Source organism: Salmo trutta, chromosome 4 (genome assembly GCF_901001165.1).
Source record: "Salmo trutta chromosome 4, fSalTru1.1, whole genome shotgun sequence".
Classification (NCBI taxonomy): Eukaryota; Metazoa; Chordata; class Actinopteri; order Salmoniformes; family Salmonidae; genus Salmo; species Salmo trutta.
The window spans coordinates 45975082-45997647 of NC_042960.1; the positions used below are offsets into that span (position 1 = coordinate 45975082).

At 41.4% G+C, this 22566-nt stretch overlaps 1 protein-coding gene across 5 annotated transcripts in view; it reads left to right on the forward strand.

Annotated features, from left to right (window-relative positions):
• Window positions 1-22566, forward strand: part of LOC115192467 (probable phospholipid-transporting ATPase IF) — a 58923-nt gene continuing 36357 nt past the window's right edge. For all 5 annotated transcript variants that reach the window (XM_029750994.1, XM_029750996.1, XM_029750992.1 and 2 more), the window contains exons 1-5: window positions 1-239; window positions 21171-21287; window positions 21420-21509; window positions 21892-21972; window positions 22327-22434. In XM_029750994.1, coding sequence (XP_029606854.1) covers window positions 210-239; window positions 21171-21287; window positions 21420-21509; window positions 21892-21972; window positions 22327-22434 — 426 coding nt within the window. In that variant the 5' untranslated portion in view covers window positions 1-209. The remainder of the gene's footprint in view (window positions 240-21170; window positions 21288-21419; window positions 21510-21891; window positions 21973-22326; window positions 22435-22566) is intronic.

A 22566-nucleotide genomic window follows, 5' to 3' on the forward strand; every position in this document is an offset into this window, starting at 1 on the left:
CAGACTTTGCAGCCGTCACATTAATAGGGACATAATTACTTCCATGTAATGGTAGAGATCATCTTTGATCACATAATCACACAGCCTGGATGTTTTGTGTAACGGACACAAGACCTGACTGTAAAAGGAAATATTTATGGTTTGGGAAGGGTTTACGGGAATAGCTAGCTAGCCACCTTGCTGGCTACTTTGGATGACATTTGGCAAGGATGCTGCTACGGTGGATACGGCAACAGCTGGTAAGTAAAGTATCCTCGTTAACTAGCTAGAAATACTCGTTAACTAGCTAGAAATATCCGCTAGCAAGTGGACTTTTCTATTGAGAAAGACGTTGATGCACATGAAACAATATGATACAGCAACCTGGTTGCTTTGAAGAGTTAAGAATCCGACCAACTGGCTGGGTGCCTGTGTAAGTTCGCCGCTGAGCTAGCTGGCTTGTTTATTTACCAAAGATGAGCAGGGCTAGCAGCTAGCTACTGCATTAATCCAACCAGGGCTCACTTATACATTCTAACGTAACTCAAATGTATATAGCAAGTTGGCTGTTCTGTACGATGAGCTAAGCTGTTGGCCAGTTAGTTATACTAAACTAGCTAACTATAACTAGCTACATTTGAGCCATTTAGCAGACGTTATCGAGTTAGTTAACGTTACTTACAATTAGTGTATTCATCTTAAAGTGGAACTGACAGCGTTTTAGCAACATTAACTCTTATTAAATCTGTTCATAATACACCCCCAGCCCAGGAAGAATGACACGTTTTGTACATTTGACACGCAAGCACTTATATGGTCATTCATAAATTCATAGAATGTTTGGGAATGACAAAGGCATTTGTGAAAATTCTATTGCAATACAGTGTGAACGCAGCCGTGCATTTGGACAATTAGACGCTAGTGGGACATGAACAAATTATGAGGATGGGAGACCAACATAGGTGCGGACCACAGACGACAAAGCGTGTTTCACATTTGTTACCTAAATAATAACAAATATTTATATTACAATATTATGGTGAATGAGGGCTACTTACAGTGTTGGGACGGGATTACAGCAGTGAGGGTATGAGGCATGAGTTGAGGTGTTTATACTGTAGGCTTCAGTGCAGGACAGGCTCATCATGGATGGTGTTGGAGAAGAGATCAACTCTTCCACTGAGGGCAGGACAGGATTTGACTGGGAAGACAAGAAACACATTTAGACAAGGGCAAATAATGAGTTAGTCCATGCAAGGAGTAAAATAATTTGTGTAATGTGATTGACTCTACATAGAGTAATGAGAGAAAATTGACAGGCCTACTCAGTGCTTGGAGAGGAAACATTCAAATGTGCCAGTGGATGAGAGAGCACATGTGACCTAAAGTTCTTGTCAGGAGAGACTTGACAATGGTAGTGGATTGGAGGGGTAATCACGTCTTTAAAAAAAAAAAATAATAATCAGGGAACAGGAGGGGACTTAGCTGTAAATACAAATAGCAGACACATTCCATTACAGCAGTGCCATGATAGGTGTGGGCAACAACTTTCTCCATGAAGTTAAACTCAGACATCTCAGAATTCATAGTCTAACAGGCTGCGCATTGCTACCCACTTGACACAAAGTAGCCCAAGAAACCTTCCTGAGTAAAGCCCCGATCATCCACATACAGTGCATTCGGAAAGTATTCAGACCCTTCCCCCCCCCCTCAATAAAACTTGACATTTTTGCAAATTTAGAAAATAAAAACTGATCACATTATGTAAGTATCAGACCAGTACTCAGTACTTTGTTGAAGCACCTTTGGCAATGATTACAGCATCAATTCTTCTTGGGTATGACACTACAAGCTTGGCACACCTGTATTTGGGGAGTTTCTCCCATTCTTCTCTGCAGATCCTCTCAAGCGCTGTCAGGTTGGATGGGGAGTGTTGCTGCAGAGCTTTTTACAGGTCTCTCCAGAGATGTTCGATCGGGTTCAAGTCCGTGCTCTGGCTGGGCCTCTCAAAGACATCGATACTTGCCCCAAAGCCACTCCTGCGTTGGCTTGGCTGTGTGCTTAGGGTCGTTGTCCTGTTGGAAGGTGAACCTTGGCCCCAGTCGGAGGTCATGAGGGCTCTGGATGGGTTTTCATCAAGGATCTCTACTTTGCTCCGTTCATCTTGCCCTTGAGCCTGACCAGTCTCCCAGTCCCTACTGCTGAAAAACATCTCTACAGCATGATGCTGCCACCACCACCATGCTTCACTGTAGGGATGGTGCCAGGTTTCCTCCAGACGTGACGCTTGGCATTCAGGCCAAAGAGTTCAAACTCCAAGCGGGCTGTCATGTGCCTTTTGAGTGGCTTCCGTCTGGCCATTCTACCGTGAAGGCCTGATTGGTGGAGTGCTGCAGAGATGGTTGTCCTTCTGGAAAGTTCACCCAGCTCCACTCTGGAGCTCTGTCAGAGTGACCATCAGGTTCTTCGTCACCTCCATGACCAAGGCCCAGCTCTCCTGATTGCTCAGCTTTAGAAAGAGTCTTGGTGATTCTAATTGTCTTCCATTTAAGAATGGAGGCCACTGTGTTCTTGGGCACCTTCAATGCTGCAGAAATGTTTTGGTAACCTTGACCAGATCTGTACCGCAACACCATCCTGTCACTGAGCACTAAATACAATTCCTTCAACCTCATGGCTTGGTTTTTGCTCAGACATGCACTGTCAACTGTGGGACCTTTTATATAGACAGGTGTGTGCCTTTCCAAATCATGTCCAATCAATTGAATTTACCACAGGTGGACTCCAATCAAGTTGTAGAAACATCTCAAGTATGATCAATGGAAACAGCATGCACCTGAGCTCAATTTCAAGTCTCATAGCAAAGGGTCTGAGCATTAAAAACCTGTTTTCACTTTGTCATTATGGGGTATTGTGTGTCGGTTGATGAGGAAAACAATTCATTTAATCCATTTTGGAATAAGGCTGTAACTTAACAAAATGTGGTAAAAGTCAAAGGGTCTGAATACTTTCCGAATGCGCTGTACCTGACGATAACTGACAACTGCGAGCAGACTGGTGGCACCATAGGTCCCAGAGTGATGGGACAATTGTTTTCCCCCCCCGGGGCCCGGTGTTTTTCCTTATCTTGTAACCTAACCAGGAAAACGCCAGACCCTATAGGGTATGACAATGATTAATCAGTTCTAAAAAGGTTTTATACAGCTATGATGGGACCAGTTTTTCTAATCAGGTCACATGGTTTAAAAAAACTCCTGGTCCTGGGGAGGATGAAAACCCTGTCAAACTGCAGCAACCTTATACTTGTTTAAATTTAAATATATTTATATTCATAGGTGTGGACTCGAGTCACATGACTTGGACTCGAATCAGACTCGAGTCACATATGATGACTTGCAACTCGACTTTGACACCAATGACTCGTGACTTGACTTGTACTTGTGCCTTATGACTCGACCTGACTTGATACCCTCCCCAAGCCCAAATATTGAAAATTATGCTATTTAAGAAAGTGTGCAGCGCATCAACTCTTCATTTAACGGATTACAGTTTGAATCGGACAGCAGCCAATCAAATTGTGCCAGCTGAGAAAAAGTTGTGCGTGGCAGTGCAGAGGAACGTCGGCGGGTGAATTCAGATGGAGCCCTTGGAAAGATGATACCCAAAATTATTATTTTCGGATATAAAGACGACGCTGTATCAACAAAAAACAGATTGCAAATTGCAAAAAATACGGGAAGAAAATTACAGACGGAGGTGCAACAATTTCCAACTTCGTTCGACATTTGAAGCTGCACAAAAAACGGTAAGTCGTGGCTAATATAGCCGACAGCTATATATTTTATTACTTTACTAGTGTATCATGTAGGCTAATGTAACGTTAAATCAATGAGCCTCCACACAGTCAGGCAGTGTGGGAACATGATCATTGCACCCAAGATTGAGCTACAACTGACTAGGCAGTTGGTAGACTAAATCCTGCCTGATGTTACTGCTGTTCCTAAAACCATTGACATACGTTAGCCTACTGTAACCACAGAGAGAGAGTGTGTGTAAGGTTGGGCGATTGTGTACAAGCCTACATCGCCCGATTGCGCTCCATAGCTATCCTCGGGTGGGGGGGGGGGTTGTGTGTGTATGTCTCTTTCTCATGGCTACCCATGTATTTCCATGGAAATATATAACGTTTATTTGGAAAGTAATAAATATATAGATATTTTAAAAAGCATTCATGATTTGCATGAATGTAATATGCTAACTATTACTCTTGTTCAAAATATGAAATGGTATTACATTTGGTGAAGAGCACATTATGACTTGTTTAGGACTTGAAACTTGACTCGATACTTGGCAGTCTTGACTTGAGACTTGAGTGCTAAGACTTGAGACTTACTTGTGACTTGGTCCCACCTCTGTTTTATACTAGACTAACAGGGTTTATTCCACACAGAGACCACAATTGATGGACAATATAACTCACAGGGCTGAATTTGCTATATGCGTGTTTGCGTCATACAGGCCTATGCAACTGTAGGTCTAATTAAAAATTAATTCAGTTTGTCATCACTATGTTGATTGATTCATTCCAGTTAATAATTTGGGATTGAAAAGCTATAGTCAGCCTAGTCAGCTCAAGTTTGAATAAACATTTTTTTAAACATTTCCTCCTGACAAACAAATGGACTATAAATACATAAGGTTACCAATTTGTTTACCCTAGCCAGATGGACATGGCGCATAGGCTGTATGCAGCTGTTATTATTAGTAGCCTGCAGTTGATAAGACTGAAAAATCATCTTGATTTCATCCCATACAGCATGTCAGATCTCTAATGTTTAGGTGTAGCCTAGGCTGCTGCAACATTTATGTGAAGAGTTTGAGTCGGTCTGTCAGGAGTGATTGTGTTATCACCTTTGCTAAATAAATACCGGAGGAAAGTGGAAAGCCTACTTGAGCAAGAAAATGCGCTGCGTCAACCTCTTTTTAATCTCACTTTTAATGGAAGTGATCAAATCTTTCTGAATTGATTTCGACAACCTAGAGAAGACTGTAGGGGCTTCCATATGCTCAGAAAGTAAAGTATCGTAATGTGCAATTACCTCTGCAAGCTCCTTGTAGTTGCCCTTGTTAGCTGAACTTTTCCTCTCATCTTGCCGATAAGCTGCTTGTGACCCTGACATGCTGACCACAACGCTCACTCGCACAAAATACACCTGAATGGATTTCTTCAAATATGTTACATTGGGAACTTTACAGTCCTATTGATTTAAACAACCTTGAAAAGGTAGGCTCTCTCTCCCTCCAGTTATGCACATCAACAACTAATGCTAGCCAGAGCGAGATGAGCTAAAATCTAACAAGTGAACATTAGATAAACCCTCTCAAACTTTTTCAGCTAGTTGGCTGTCAAAATTGCACTCATAAATGATGGGGAATAGTAGCCTGCTCGTGTGTCTGCAGCTTGCCTGTCAATGCATGCTTGTCCCAACCCACGTTTTGACAACTGAATGGGAACTTGCCTGCCCATATGATCGATGACAAGTACAACATTCTCAGAGTACGACCCTGCCTCACACAGGAAGCGGCGCAGGTCCTAATCCAGGCACTTGTCATCTCCCGTCTGGATTACTGCAACTCGCTGTTGGCTGGGCTCCCTGCCTGTGCCATTAAACCCCTACAACTCATCCAGAACGCCGCAGCCCGTCTGGTGTTCAACCTTCCCAAGTTCTCTCACGTCACCCCGCTCCTCCGCTCTCTCCACTGGCTTCCAGTTGAAGCTCGCATCCGCTACAAGACCATGGTGCTTGCCTACGGAGCTGTGAGGGGAACGGCACCTCCGTACCTTCAGGCTCTGATCAGGCCCTACACCCAAACAAGGGCACTGCGTTCTTCCACCTCTGGCCTGCTCGCCTCCCTACCTCTGAGGAAGCACAGTTCCCGCTCAGCCCAGTCAAAACTGTTCGCCGCTCTGGCACCCCAATGGTGGAACAAGCTCCCTCACGACGCCAGGACAGCGGATTCAATCACCACCTTCCGGAGACACCTGAAACCCCACCTCTTCAAGGAATACCTAGGATAGCATAAAGCAATCCTTCTACCCCCCCCTCCCTTAAAAGATTTAGATGCACTATTGTAAAGTGGTTGTTCCACTGGATATCATAAGGTGAATGCACCAATTTGTAAGTCGCTCTGGATAAGAGCGTCTGCTAAATTACTTAAATGTAAATGTACAAGGATCCGTTTTGTAAATTGCCTCCTATGTGTTAGTGTGCTCTGCATTTGTAAATTCAGAGCGTTGTCACATTATCTGTTCATAAATTCAGAGCGTACACTGCACTATTGACACTGGACACTCTGGTTGAGCCAAACGTTCCTCAAACAGAAGACAAGGACCAAGCTAACTGGCCAAAGTTGGCTAGATTGCTAGCTACTTCCAGACTCAAATGAGAGAGCGCCTCACTGACCATTTTACTCGCCCTAGCAGAGCCAGTTTACATGTTATCTAGAGCTTTAGTGACTAACTGTGCTGCAGGCAACAACTTTTTGTATAACTTTTTTGCTAAAGTTTACTGACACCGGTCATATTCAGCGTGTGTTCGTAAATTCATCAGTTATTATGCGCTCATGCACAATCAGACGAGAGTGCTCAGAAATCTGAGTAGATAGCCAGTGAATTTACAAGTGCAAGAGATGTGTTAACTGGATAACATTCATTCAAGTTCAGCATAGATAGCTAGCAAAGCGATTCACATTTCTTGCTAGCTAACCAAATGACACCTGCATCTCTAGCAGTAGCCACTAAAAAACGATATGAGGGGGAAAAGTTGGTCAGTCACCCACTCCTCCAATGACATGACATCCCAGCATATAGCTAGCTGGCTAATGTTAGGCTCTGTGTTTTTAGCTTGCTACATAAATAGATATGCTAGCCTCTTAGCCATGTAAAGACTGACTTATGATCATTGCCCTTGCTAGTTAGATTGTATTGACATTACCAGCCTTATTTAAATTTGTCTCTTTTTTTGTAAAAAATATTGAGTACTTGAAACGGTGCATCCCGAATGGGTGGAGGCAGCAAACAATGTACCAGGCCAGCTGAAATTTACAACCTGATAGCAAGTTTTCTGGACTACCAAGAAATGTATTGGTGAATTATATTAATCATACATTGAACTGCAACCATTTATTCTGCAAATAATGCCTCTGCAAATAATGCCTCCATGAACATCATGGAATTTCTAATTTTAATAATTTATAATTATTTTATGTCTATAATTTTAATGGTAGGTTTATATGAACAGTGAGAGACAGAATAACAATAAAAAACATCCAGAAAAACGCATGTCAAAAATGTTATAAAATGATTTCCATTTTAATGAGGGAAATAAGTATTTGACCCCTCTGCAAAACATGACTTAGTACTTGGTTGGCAAAACCCTTGTTGGCAATCACAGAGGTCAGACGTTTCTTGTAGTTGGCCACCAGGTTTGCACACATCTCAGGAGGGATTTTGTCCCACTCCTCTCTTTGCAGATCTTCTCCAAGTCATTAAGGTTTCGAGGCTGACGTTTGGCAAATCGAACCTTCAGCTCCCTCCACAGATTTTCTATGGGATTAAGGTCTGGAGACTGGCTAGGCCACTCCAGGACCTTAATGTGCTTCTTCTTGAGCTACTCCTTTGTTGCCTTGGCCGTGTGTTTTGGGTCATTGTCATGCTGGAATACCCATCTATGACCCATTTTCAATGCCCTGGCTGAGGGAAGGAGGTTCTCACCCAAGATTGGACAGATATTTTCAGATATCAGCCAGAAATCAATACGGGATTGTATAGATACATCTTTGGTACTCCATGTAAACATAATCTTATCTGGGTTCTTATGTCTCCAAATATCTAGAACACCTAACCTTAGACATCTATTCCTTATCTCACAAACAGAATTGCTATCCTTAGGAGGCCATCTATCTAGATTATCACGTAATACTGTATTAAAATCTCCACCCCATATTACTTTGGCCAATGGAAATTTAGACATTTTACTTTATTTTTCTCTCAATGTCTCTAAATAAAATATAGCTACTTGACTTGTTATTGGAAGCATAACTATTTACAACAATGAGTTTGAATGTGTTTGACATCTACCAATAGTATAATCCATCTCCCTGTATTATCTGCTTCATGACTCAATATATGACCCTTAAAGTTGCCTTTTAAAATAGCGACACCTGCTGACCGATTAGTACCAAATGAAAACCAAATATCATTCCCCCATTGACACTTCCAAAACGCAGTATCTGTGGAACAGGCATGAGTTACTTGAATGAAATAAAAGTCGGCACTCTTACCCATACAATACAAAAATAAAGATTTCCTTTTCAAAATATTACGGATTCCCCTGGCATTAATAGAAAAAACAGAAATTGACATTTACTATCACATTGACTATATGAAGAATATTAAACTTGTTGACGTTCACATGAATCGGGTTCTCACAAAAAGAAAAGTTCTTACTAGTTGCAAATAAAAACAGTCCTTTGCACCACGCAAGTGGTTGACCTAAATTATATATAATATTTATACAATTGCAAATAACATTGTACCATAGATTGGTAAAACGAATAGCCATCAAGCTAACATTAAGTGTCAGTGCGAATTTCCCTGCCATAAAGAGAATATATAGTTTGACTCACATAAACAATGCTCTATCCTCAAGAAATATAGAGTTTTATCAGATGCAAATAAAACTCAGTCCTGCACAACTCACTTGATAAATCCAGCAGTCAACAAGCTAGGCGTCAGCGGGAATTTCCCTTCCATTAACAAAAGCCTTGGCTCCCGCAAAGTATGCACTTTTCCCTTCCTTCCTTGCTCTCTCAATCATCGGCCACAGATGATTCCAAGCTTCTTTGTCAAATGCTTTCAGATGCTCCTTGAACCTTAGGTTGTTCTTCTTTACACAGTAATTTTTCTTTGCACTTTTCCATGTCATATCCCTTGCTGTTCTGGAGATGAATCTCATGATCACTGGTCGTGGAGGCTGGTTGTTTTCCACATCTCTCAGCCTACCCAGGCGGTGCACTACATCCAGAGAACCTGCAACAACATTTCGCTCCTCCTCTGGGACTATTGCCCTGCAAATGTCCTTCACTCTTGCTTTGATGTTCTCGTCAGATTCTTCTGCTATTCCATAAATTCGAATATTCCATCTCCAACCATACCGGTCATTCTCGTTTACCTTTGACTCCATTTCAGTGGGTTTCTTCTCCTGCTTTGCAAGCTGAATTTAATGTTGCGTTCTGCTGCTTCAGAGTTTTTACTTCCTCAGCATTGAAATCAATCAATTTCTTCAGGTTAACGATACTGTTAGTGTTCTTTTTCACCAAATCCATGATGTCATCTGTGCTCTTTGATTTTAGCCGTGAGGATGCGGACGGTGTCCTGTAGCTGGCTCATTGATGGTTCACTTCTCAGCTTCTTTGGAAGTTGCTCCTTGGTTGGGGTATTTGGGTATGAATCATATTCACCACCCTTTTTTTACACTGCAAGCATATGAGTGAGTTTCAACAATGCCTCTTTTCTCCTTGGAAGTTTCAACATCCATTATCTCAGCAAAAGTTTGGTCATGTCCTGATTCCATTCTACTAGCTATGAAGACGTTAGCAGGCTAACTTAACTACACACGCTGAAACGTTTCGATAGCTAGCTTGTTCGTTAGAAATCGTCAAATATATTTCAATGGTTTGATTAATTACAAAATTATTCAAAATAGCTACATTGTATGGTTAGATATAATTTTTGGTGAAAAAACTAATTGCAACTGCAGTCTAAAACTATAAACTTTGAGAGAACCCTAAAATTGTTCCTCAGCTAGAAATGTTACACCCTCTCATGCCGCCATCTTGAGCGCCCCTTGCACATCATGCACCCACAACAGAGTGAGAGAGAGCAATAACGTGGTGCACATATCTGCACAGTTGTGACGTAGTATGCAACTTCCAGGTATTTCTTCACATTTTATTACAAAGTGGTATGAAAATGGATTTTTAGATCACAATTAAATAACTAAAATATAGTCATTACATAAGTATTCAGCTCCCTGAGTCAATACATGTTAGACACACCTTTTGACATCAATTACAGCTGTAAGTTTATAGTAACTTTGCACACCTGGATTGTGCAATATTCACCTATTATTCTTTTAGCAACACATCTGCCACGCTGATCCTCAACGCTGAAGCCCCTCAGGGGTGCGTGATCAGTCCCCTCTGTACTCCCTGTTCACCCACGACTGCATGGCCAGGCATGAGTCCAACACCATCATTAAGTTGGCAGACGACACAACAGTGGTAGGCCTGATCACCGACAACGACGAGACAGCCTATAGGGAGGAGGTCAGAGACCTGGCCGGGTGATGCCAGAATAACCACCTATCCCTCAACATAACCAAGACTAAGGAGATTATTGTGGACTACAGGAAAAGGAGGACCGAGCACGCCCCCATTCTCATCAACGGGGCTGTAGTGGAGCAGGTTGAGAGCTTCAAGTTCCTTGGTGTCCACATCAACAACAAACTAGAATGGTCCAAACACACCAAGACAGTTGTGAAGAGGGCACGACAAAGCCTATTCCCCCTCAGGAAACTAAAAAGATTTGGCATGGGCCCTCAGATCCTCAAAACGTTCTACAGCTGCAACATTGAGAGCATTCTGACTGGTTGCATCCCTTCCTGGTACGGCAATTGCTCGGCCTCCGACCGCAAGGCACTACGGAGGGTAGTGTGTACGGCCCAGTACATCACTGGGGCTTAGCTGCCTGCCATCCAGGACCTCTATACCAGGCGGTGTCAGAGGAAGGCCCTAAAAATTGTCAAAGACCCCAGCCACCCCAGTCATAGACTGTTCTCTCTTCAAACTCATGGCAAGCGGTACCGGAGCGCCAAGTTTAGGACAAAAAGGCTTCTCAGCAGTTTTTACCCCCAAGCCATAAGACTCCTGAACAGGTAATCAAATGGCTACCCGGACTATTTGCATTGTGTGCCCACCCCCCCAACCCCTCTTTTACGCTGCTGCTACTCTCTGTTTATCATATATGCATAGTCACTTTAACTATACATTCATGTACATGCTAGCTCAGTTGGCCTAACCAACCAGTGCCTGTATATAGCCTCGCTACTGTTATAGCCTCGCTACTGTATATAGCCTCGCTACTGTTATTTTTTTACTGTCTTTTGACTGTTTTTCTTATTTCTTTACTTACCTATTGTTCACCTAATACCTTTTTTTTTGCACTGTTGGTTAGAGCGTGTAAGTAAGCATTTCACTGTAAGGTCTACACTTCTTGTATTCGGTGAACGTGACAAACTTTGTTGAGGATCATGACTAGACAGCAGTCTTGACATAGAATTTCAAGCAGACTTAAGTCAGAACTGCAACTTGGCCACTCAGGAACATTCACTGTCTTCTTGGCAAGCAACTCCAGTGTAGATTTGGCCTTGTGTTGTAGTTTATTGTTCTGCATATTGGTGAATTCCTCTTCCAATCTTTGGTGTAAATCAGACTGAAGGTTTTCCTCTAGGATTTTTGCCTGTGCTTAGCTCTGTTCTGTTTCTTTTTATCCTGAAAAACTCCAGTATTTGCTGATGTCAAGCATATCCATACTGTACCATGATGCAGCCACCAGAATTGAAAATATGGAGGCAGTTACTCCGTAATGTGTTGGCTTTGCATTTAGGCTAAGAAGGGTTTTCCTTTGTGTTTTTTTTTCAGTAATACTTTAGTGCCTTGTACGTTAGAATTTTTTTTCAGTAGATTTGTATTTCTTTTCACTATGTCATTTAGGTCAATATTGTGGAGTCACTAGAATGTTGTTGATCCATCCTTAGTTTTCTCCAGTCAGAGCCATTGAACTCTATAGCTTTTTTAACCCCCAAGAGTCGATTGATGCACCAAATCTAAGTAACATAATAAAAAAATCCCCAGCAAAATCTGTCAGTTTAAGCTAGAGATGTTGTTTTGCATCCACCGATGTTGCACTTCTGCATCTGGGGTGAAAAGGTGGCAGAGCTAGAGCAGTGTTTTGTTGGACGTTTTCATGAGAAGACCGGTCTAACGTCCGAATGGTTTGACCTACAAACTATTATGACCACTATGGAAAGGGGACACTCCGTTTTGCTCTAAGGGGACACTCCGTTTTGCTCTAAGGGGACACTCCGTTTTGCTCTAAGGGGACACTCCGTTTTGCTCTAAGGGGACACTCCGTTTTGCTCTAAGGGGACACTCCGTTTTGCTCTAAGGGGACACTCCGTTTTGCTCTAAGGGGACACTCCGTTTTGCTCTAAGGGGATACTACGTTTTGCTCTAAGGGGACACTACGTTTTGCTCGGGACTCATCTGAAGGTAACCTTTTTTTTTTTTTAAATATATGAAGGTAGTTTTGTGCCTACCCCATAAGGAGTTAAATATGTGTAAAAAAAAAAATATATATATATATATATGTATATCACACACACACACACACACACACACACACACACACACACACACACACACACACACACAGAGAGCTCTATTTATAGGTATGTGTTTGGGTAAAATGAACATTTTTGTTTTATTCTATAAACTACTGACAATATTTCTCCCAAATCCCAAATAAAAATATTGTCATTTAGAGCATTTATTGCAGAAAATGACAACTGGTCAAAATAGCGAAAAAGATGCAGTGTTGTCAGACCTCGAATAATTCATATTAATTTTTAAACAACATAATAGTAATTTTTTAACTTAGGAAGAGTTGAAATCAATATCAGAAATCAATATTTGGTGATTTTCAATCACCGCTTTCATGCGTCTTGGCATGCTCTCCACCAGTCTTACACATTTATGTTGGGTGACTTTATGCCACTCCTGGCGCAAAAATTCAAGCAGCTCGGCTTTGTTTGATGGCTTGTGAGCATCTATCTTCCTCTTGATCACATTCCAGAGGTTTTCAGTGTGGTTCAGGTCTGGAGATTTTGGCTGACCATGACAGGGTCTTTATCTGGTGGTCCTCCATCCACACCTTGATTGACCTGGCAGTGTGGCATGGAGCATTGTCCTGCTGGAAAAACGAATCCTCAGAGTTGGGGAACATTGTCAGAGCAGAAGGAAACAAGTTTTCTTCCAGGGCAACCTTGTACGTGGCTTGATTCATGCGTCCTTCACAAAGACAAATCTGCCTGATTTCCAGCCTAGCTGAATCAGGAATCATCACCGATCCTCCACCAAATTTCACAGTGGGTGCGAGACACTGTGACTTGTAGGCCTCTCCAGGTCTCGCACCCACTGTGAAATTTGGTGGAGGATCGATGATGATCTGGGGGTACTTCGGCAAGGCTGGAATCGAGCAGATTTGTCTTTGAAGGACACATGAATGGAAGAAACTGATAATTTTGCAGTGGTCTCTTAATTTTTTTCCTGGGCTTTAAAAAAAAAATGTATAGGGAAAACACTTAAACCTTGATAACTATGATTTTTTATTTTTTTTTAAATGTATTGTTGCCATTTTATGAATGTTATTCAATGGGTCTCTCTGGGCTATAGTAGTAAAGGCCACATTTATTTATTTGTATACCTAAAGGGGTCCTAAAATACTAAATCAAATAGTACCGTAAATTCCGGACTATAAGCTGCAACTTTTTTTCCCAGGCTTTGAACCTCGCGGCTTAAACAATGACGCGGCTAATATATGGATTTTTCCTGCTTTCAATTTTAAAAAAAACAAAAAACAAACACATTCTGTGACGTGCTCAGTTTTTTTGGCGGCATGAAGCTTTCATTAGACCAATGAAATTGCCGAACGGGTTAAGGTCAAACAACTTTTTAGTTTACTGTTTAGATTAAATCGAGCGCTCTCAAACTTTCCATTTTGATTACGGTAGTCATTTTGTCACCCTCATCATGGCAAAGACACGGAGAAATGCATATGATGCAGCTTTCAAGTTGGAAGGCGATTTGATCTGGCTGTTGGAAAAGGAAATAGAGCTGCTGCACGGGAGCTTGGTCTTAATGAGTCGATGATAAGACATTGGAAATGTTGTATTTTTTGTTACAAGCCGTGTATCGTTAAAGCCTGTGTAAAGTTCATTTGTTTCAATGTACCGGTAGGCACCTGCGGCTTATAGACGTGCGGCTTATTTATGTTCAAAATAATAATTTGTTTTAAATTCAGTGGGTGCGGCTTATATTCAGGTGCGCTTAATAGTCTGGAAATTACGGTATTTGAAGACCATTATTCCTCCTCTACCAAACTTTACATTTGGCACTATGCATTCAGGCAAGTAGCGTTCTCCTGGAATCCATCAAACCCAGATTAGTCCGTTGGACTGCTAGATGGTGAAGTGTGATTCATCACTCCAGAGAACTCGTTTCCACTGCTCCCGAGTCCAATGGCGGTGAGCTTTACACCACTCGAGCTGACGCTTGGTTTTGCTGGTGACCTTAGGCTCGTGTGCAGCTGCTCGGCCATGGAAACCCATTTCTTGAAGGTCCCAACAAACAGTTATTGTGCTGACGTTGCTTCCAGAGGCAGTTTGGAATTTGGTAGTGAGTGTTGCAACCGAGGGCAGATGATTCTTATGCGCTTCAGCGCTCGGCGGTCCTGTTCTGTGAGCTTGTGTGGCTTACCACTTCGCGGCAGAGCCGTTGTTGCTCCTCTACGTTTCCACTTCACAATAACAGCACTTACAGTTGAGCGGAGCAACTCTAGCAAGGCATAAATGTGATGAACTGACTTGTTGGAAAGGTGGCATCTTATGATGGAAGACACTGAGCTCTTCTGTAAAGCCATTTTACTGCCGATGTTTGTTTGTCTATGGAAATTGCATGACTGTGTGCTTGAATTTAAGCAACAGGTGTGTCTGAAATGGCCATATCCACTCATTTTAAGGGGTGTCTACATACTTTTTTGTATACAGTGCATTTGGAAAGTATTCAGACCCCTTCCCTTTTTCCACATTTTGTTACGTTACAGCCTTATTCTAAAATGGATTAAATACAATTTCAAATCCTCAATCTACACACAATACCCCATAATGACTCAGCGAAAACAGGTTTTTAGATTATTTTTTGCATATTTATTAAAGATTAACAGATACCTTATTTACATAAGTATTCATACCCTTTGCTATGAGACTCGAAATTGATGTTTCCATTAATCATCCTTGATGTTTCTACATCTTGATTTAGAGTCCACCTGTGGTAAATTCAATTGATTGGACATAATTTGGAAAGGCGCACACCTGTCTATATAAAGTCCCACAGTTGACAGTGCAAGTCAGAGCAAAAGCCAAGCCATGAGGTCGAAGGAATTGTCCGTAGAGTGCCGAGACAGGATTGTGTCGAGGCACAGATCTGGGAAGGGTACCAAAACATTTCTGCAGCATTGAAGGTCCCCAATAACACAGTGGCCTCCATCATTCTTAAATGGAAGAAGTTTGGAACCACTAAGACTCTTCCTAGAGCTGGCTGCCCGGCCAAACTGAGCAATTGGGGGAGAAGGGCCTTGGTCAGGCACCCGATGGTCACTCTGACAGAGCTCCAGAGTTCCTCTGTGGAGATGGTTATCCTTCTGGAAGGTTCTACTATCTCTGCAGCACTCCACCAGTCAGGATTTTTTTGGTAGTGGCCAGACGAAAGCCGCTCCTCAGAAGGCAGATGAAAGCTTGCTTGGAGTTTGCCAAAAGGCACTTAAAGGACTCTCAGACCATGAGAAACAAGATTTTCTGGTCTGATGAAATCAATATTGAACTCTATGGCCTGAATGCCAAGCGTCACGTCTGGGAGGAAACTTGGCACCATTCCTACGGTGAAGCATGTTGGTGCATCATGCTGTGGGGATGTTTTTCAGCTGCTGGGACTGGGAGGCTAGTCAGGGTCAAATGAAAGATGAACGACGCAAAGTACAGACAGAACCTTGATGAAAACCTGCTCCAGAGCACTCGGGACCTCAGTCAGGGGCGACGGTTCACCTTCCAACAGGACAGAAACCCTAAGCGCACAGCCAAGACAATGCAGGAGTGGCTTCAGGACAAGTCTCAATGTCCTTGAATGGCCTAGCCAGAGCCTGGACTTGAACCCGATCTAACATCTCTGGCGAGACCTGAAAATAGCTGTGCAACAACGCTCCCCATCCAACCTGACAGAGCCTGAGAGGATCTGCAGAGAAGAAGGGGAGAGAAGAAGGGGAGAAACTCTCCAAATACAGGTGTGCTAAGCTTGTATCTTACCCAAGAAAACTCAAGCCTGTAATCGCTGCCAAATGTGCATTAACAAAGTACTGAGTAAAGGGTTTGAATACTTATGTAAATGTGATATTTTTTTTATTTTTTATTATGCATTTGCAAAAATTATGGGGTATTGTGTGTAGCTTGAGGGAGGGGGAAAAAACAATGTAATCCATTTTAGAAGGAGGCTGTAACGTAATAAAATGTGGAAAAGTCAAGGGGTCTGCATACTTTCCGAATGCACTTAATATACAGTAAATTATATCAAATCCAGACAGGAACTATTATTTTAGCAGTTGACCTAAATCATACCTTCAATAAGATTGACAGACTTAGTATTAAAAAAGGCACATTTAGAGAGAGTCCAAAGAAAAATGAAAAATGTAATCTCTACAAATAATTTACAGGACACCTGGATTACTATTTCCAACTACAAAATACTATTCTTTTTTTCTTAAAGTAAGAAAAGCTATTCAAGAATTAACTACATTTTTATTTCCTAAAATGGATGTAACAATTTATTGGATTAAAATGCATGCTTTATTACGGTATCATTCTTAATTACAGCAATAGAAAATACACTTAGTGACAGAATTTGGAGAAGGAACAAAACCAAAATGTATTTTGGACCGAGAAAAGCCGACCCCTGGTGAATATCTTGCAGCTTTCACAAAACAAATACACACTAAGCCAGTTATAGTTTTAAAAGATACAAATGCGGTAATTAGAACCAACGCAATTAATAACAATTGTAAAAGCGTTATGAAAAATGTATGTAAATCAGAATTAAACAGAAGGACGGATCCTCTAGCCTTCTTAGACTCAACAACCCTGAAGCAATTATCAGTGGACAAAAAATCACTAAAAACCAAGATCACCCCCCCCCCCCCCCCCCCAAAAAAATATATGATATACTGTTAAAACATTCACACGGAGAAAAGCACCAGGAATGGATGGCTTTCCGATTAGAATTCTATTCAGCATTTTAGAACAAAATTGCACCCCTATTTACACAAAACAACATCAAGCAGTTTTATTTCAGTTATATTAAAACCAGTCCCCTGCTGATTATAGACCTACATTTTAATAAATTGTGACAAAATAATAAAAAAGCTTAAGCAATAAAATGGCTAAAGTCTTACCAGACTTGAAACATATCAATTCAGGGTTTATTAAAACTCGACACTTACAAACAAATACAAGAACATGTTTCAGTTTAATACAATACGCAAAGAAACTGGATATAGATCAATGTCTGTTGATGCCGAAAATAATTTTGACCGTCTTGAATTAACTTTTTTTTAAATTCAAAACTTTGGAAGCTTTCAACTTTCCAGTGGAAATAATACATTTTATAAAAATTATTACAAATGTCCTAAAGCAAAAACATACACAAATAATGTATTCTGATGAAATTGCTTTAGAAAGGGGCACAAGACAGGGGTGTGCCCTCTCCCCCTTAATGTTTGCACTGGCCATTGAACCGGTTGCAGAAAGAATTAGACAGGACCCAAATGTAACAGGTATTGGTAAACATGAAACTAAACTTATTTGCAGATGATCTCCTGATTTATACCTGACCAATATGCCCCCTTTGCTAAAAATATTTTCTAAATACACTAAAATCTTTTCTTAAAAAAAACCCTTTTTATTTAACTAGGCAAGTCATTTAAGAACAAAGGAGGGGAGGGGTTCTGAAAGACACTCATGGGGGGTGTCCACTGAACGTTGACGAGCAACAAGTGGGGCTTAAGACACCATGAGCGCCCACAAACTTTTCCCAAGAACAGGCAAACGAAAGAAAAAACCCACACCAAACTTAAAGACAGGAAGCAAAGCAAAAAGTGGAGCACAGAAATACCAGTGAAGACACTTTTTTTAAAGAATATGATCTGTCATAACAGATTTTATGGGCATATAGAATTAAAAATAAAGTTTCACATCTACCTAATCTGAGGGTGGTTTTAACCTTCCAGACTTGGAATTGTATCAACTTGCTACCCAAGGCTTTTACATGGGACATATAGTTAAATGCACTAAAGAGGAACAATGGGTACATATTGAAGAATGCATGCTCATCCCCAGAATATTTGTACGTGTCTATTTTCAAAGGATAAAGCTAAGAACATTAACAACTTCATAGTTAAACGCTAACAATATGGAAGAAAATTAAATCTATTCTACAAGAATCAATATCACTCCCTAAAAACACAACTCTATGGAACAATCCTTGGATATATTTTCAGAATTCACAGATAAATTGGTCCACATGGAAAAGTAAAGACATAGAAAATCGTAAATTACTTGGTAACAGGAAATAAATGTATTTCCATGACACAATTAAAAATAAATTTTGGATTGACAAATGTAGATATAAAATGCATAGTACATGCAACTTAAGCTACATATCATAAGCATCCTTAAGGGAGTGTTATTTATGTCAGAAAATGCTTTTCATATGATGGGTAAGAATGTGGAAATCTGCCATTAACACAATGGAAAAAGCTAATGATTTATTATGTACATATTGAAATAGCATGGGCAACCAAAGAAAAACAAATTAGTACAATTTAAGGCCATGTGGTAATATATTGCAGGCACTAGTGATGGGGGTGTGAGCATGCAGGTCTGGGCAGATGAGATGTAGTCACTGTTTGTGTTAATCTGTAAATTGATGTTCTTGTTTGTATCAGGGGTAAAAAAAAATTAAACATCTATAAAACATTTATAAATTAAATGTTCACCTTTAATTACTACAACAAAGATGGCCGCCGGGCCACCCACGTTGAATGTCAACTTTATATGGCCATGTCTATTCTATTATCTATATTTATATGATTTCAATAGGTTTCCTCTAGGGGATTGACAGTATATTTAAAAACAACAGGTATTCCCATTCAAGTCAACATTCTCTGATGTGTAGACCTCCATCTTTTTGGTACCATTTTGAAATTCGTTATTTGTATTTTGCTTCCATTTTAGTACATTTATTAGCCAAAACATGACACCCACCCTGTATTCAAGAGCATGTTGTGTCTCAACCGATGGCGGGCATAACCCAAAAACCTTAATGTAAAATGGGCAAATATGTATGGAAGGTTTCATTCAAATCGAAAGGGGTGCTGTCAAAAAGTGATTGAATTCAAATGGATTTACCCTGTTTGATTTATTACAGCTCCTCATTCATTATCCCCTCTATGTAACTGGGCTCTGGGGTTTCCCTCAAGATATCATGGGAGTTGTAGGCTTTGTTAGAGCATGAAATAACTTAAGTTATTTGGCGTATGAGGGGCACAACAGACCAGGTGACAAAAGCACTTTTGTTCAAGTAAATAGTAGTTTGTCAAAGGTAGTAGGCCGACTCTAACAATAGAACATAATTATCTCAGAACAAGGAGTTACCGTATGCAGATGTCTATCAATGAATTAACTGTGTTGATTAGTCACTCATTCCCTGGCCCAGACAGCCATATTGACACTGATACTGGTTACACAAGAATTTCCAGAAACTCTGTCAACATGCCTGCCGGGCGAAAATACAACTGTAATCTTTCTAACATTGTCGGCTCCTCCCCTCTGACATTCCCTGCTGCAGCACATTCTGTACACATAGCTTATGATTCAAACTAGTGACCACAGATGGAGATGTTTGATCACCAAGGAGAACTAAGACTGTGCTTTTAAATGTGCTTGGGGCTTAGCAGCACAGGCAGATCATTAGATGAGAGATTTTGCCTGGGTGCAATGAACATGGCCAAGATGGGGAGTGAGGTGTGTGAGAGTGTTGTGCAAACACAAAAGCCCATTGAGGAGGGTGGGCTGGGACAGTAATTGAATGCATGTGCTGATGTCTGGCATCGGTGACATGGCCCACTCATTCTCAATACTCATGAGCAATGGACACACTCTGTCTTCATTATTATTCCCCATCATGTGACCCAGATTAATTTACTCTTTTGAAAATTGAGTACAGAAATGTAATTTTAAGATACGGCTAGCCTATAGCATTCTAGGATTAGAATTCTAGGATTTTTTTTTCAGTTCCCTGCAATAAGGAAGTTATTGACCAGCCCATGAGAGAAGTGTCATTGACTTGAATAGGCTCATATCAATTCAAATTGTATTTTTCACATGCTTTGTAAGCAACAGGTGTAGACTAACAGTGAAATCCTTTTCCAACAGTATGCGTGTGTGTCAGTGTGTGTGTGTGTGTGTGTGTGTGTGTGTGTGTGTGTGTGTGTGTGTGTGTGTGTGTGTGTGTGTGTATGTGTTGGGATGTAAGTGCATGGGTAGAGTCCAGTGTGTGTGCAAGAGAGTTAGTGCAAAAAAGGGTGAATGCAGGTAGTTATTTGATTGCTAAATAGCTAGTCTTGTTTAGTTGTCTTAGAAGCTGTTCAGGGTCCTGTTGGTTCCCGACTTGGTGAACAGGTACCGCTTGCTGTGCGGTAGCATGGCTTGGGTGGCTGGAGTCTTTGACCATTTTTGGGCCTTCCTCTGACACCGCTTGGTGTAGAGGTCTTGGATGGCAGGGAGCTCGGCCCGAGTGATGTACTGGTCCGTACTCACCACCCTCTGTAGCGCCTTGTGGTTGGGTGCCTTGCAGTTGGTGCAGCCAGTCGAGACGCTCTCAATGGTGCAGCTGTAGAATTATGCTAATTCGGTCAAAGATATTTTGTTCAGTACAATGCTTGATCACTGGCTACAGACTATAATCAGGATATAATCTGAGCCTGTGTGTTTCTGACAGATAATCAGAGTGCAAAGTAGTGTTTGCATTCAACATGTCTTAAATATAGGCTTACAGACACAGTGCTCTTCAAAAATGGGCTGTCATTTTTCTGACCAGGCAGTCTCTAGGTAAAAGTTGTCCATATTGGTTCTGAGTAAGTTGTATAAGTTTGACCTGTTGCTTACCCTCTCTTCTCTTTCCTCCAGGGCTTTGACCCTCCCCATCAAAGTGATACCAGAACGGTTTACATCGCAAACCGCTTCCCTCGACATGGCCATTATGTCCCTCAGCGGTTTGCAGACAACAGAATCATATCATCCAAGGTAAGGCAGAGGTGTTGAATACCTAGCTTTTGTGTCAAAAGTGTCAACAAATGTTCAAGTTACTCAACCACTTTCTTTCAGTGTCAAACAACTCACACTCTGACGTTCATGTTCTCCCCTCCCCCTCTTTAGTACACCGTTTGGAATTTTGTTCCCAAGAATCTGTTTGAACAGTTCAGAAGAATAGCCAATTTTTATTTTCTCATCATATTCCTGGTCCAGGTAAGGGCTTTCCTCAGCACCCAGTCGACTATGTTTCTCGTTGTTGCAGGCCTGTGTGACGTAACTCAGTTCTATTCAGTGCGCAGTAACCAACAATTGCTGTGTGCTCTTGAGCATACTGTGGCTGGAGGTCCCAAGCAGCTAACCTTCAGTATGTATCAGGCTACACAGAGACCACACGGTTTCTTCAGATATTCTGAAGCTTTCTATGGCCACTACTGTGTCCAATTCTACATTTGTTCATTCGTTATACTTATTCATGATGCATTTTCTGCGATAGATGGCATCAGCTTATGAATGGCCAGAGTGTTTTCAGGTTATATGAGGAAACCACATTATTGCCAGCTGTTGTTTCCTTTGACATAATCTCTTTGTTTTCCAGCTAATGATAGATACCCCCACTTCCCCTGTCACCAGCGGACTTCCTTTGTTCTTTGTCATCACAGTAACTGCCATCAAACAGGTGAGAGTATTAACATGTTTAATTCCTCTTTTTTTCTAAAACATCAACTGTATATTCAGCAAATTAAATATGACTGCTTATCAAATATACTTTGTCTAGATGTCAGAATGTCTAGATCAGGGCTGCCCAACCCTCTTCCTGGAGATCTACTGTCCTGTAGGTTTTCAGCCCAACCCTAATATAGCGTATTAGATTCAGCTAGTTAAGGTCTTGTTGAGCAGCTAATATATGTAGAATCAGGCGTGTTAAATTAGGGTTGGACTGAACCCACAGGACAGTAGATCTCCAGGAAGAGGGTTGGGCAGCCCTAGTCTAATCTCATCCCTTCTTTCCTTCCCTCCCCCCACCACTCAGGGCTATGAGGACTGGCTGAGGCACAAGGCGGACAACGAGGTGAACGGGGCGCCTGTGTTTGTGGTTCGCAGTGGCAGCCTTGTGCAGACTCGCTCAAAGAACATACGAGTGAGTCACCTCACTGTCATAATGAGTCCTGCCTTGTACAGCACACCGTCCTAACACTTAGCAAACCTTACACCCACACACAGATGTCACACAAATGGTTATATTTCATATAACTCCCACTTTTGGCTGGTG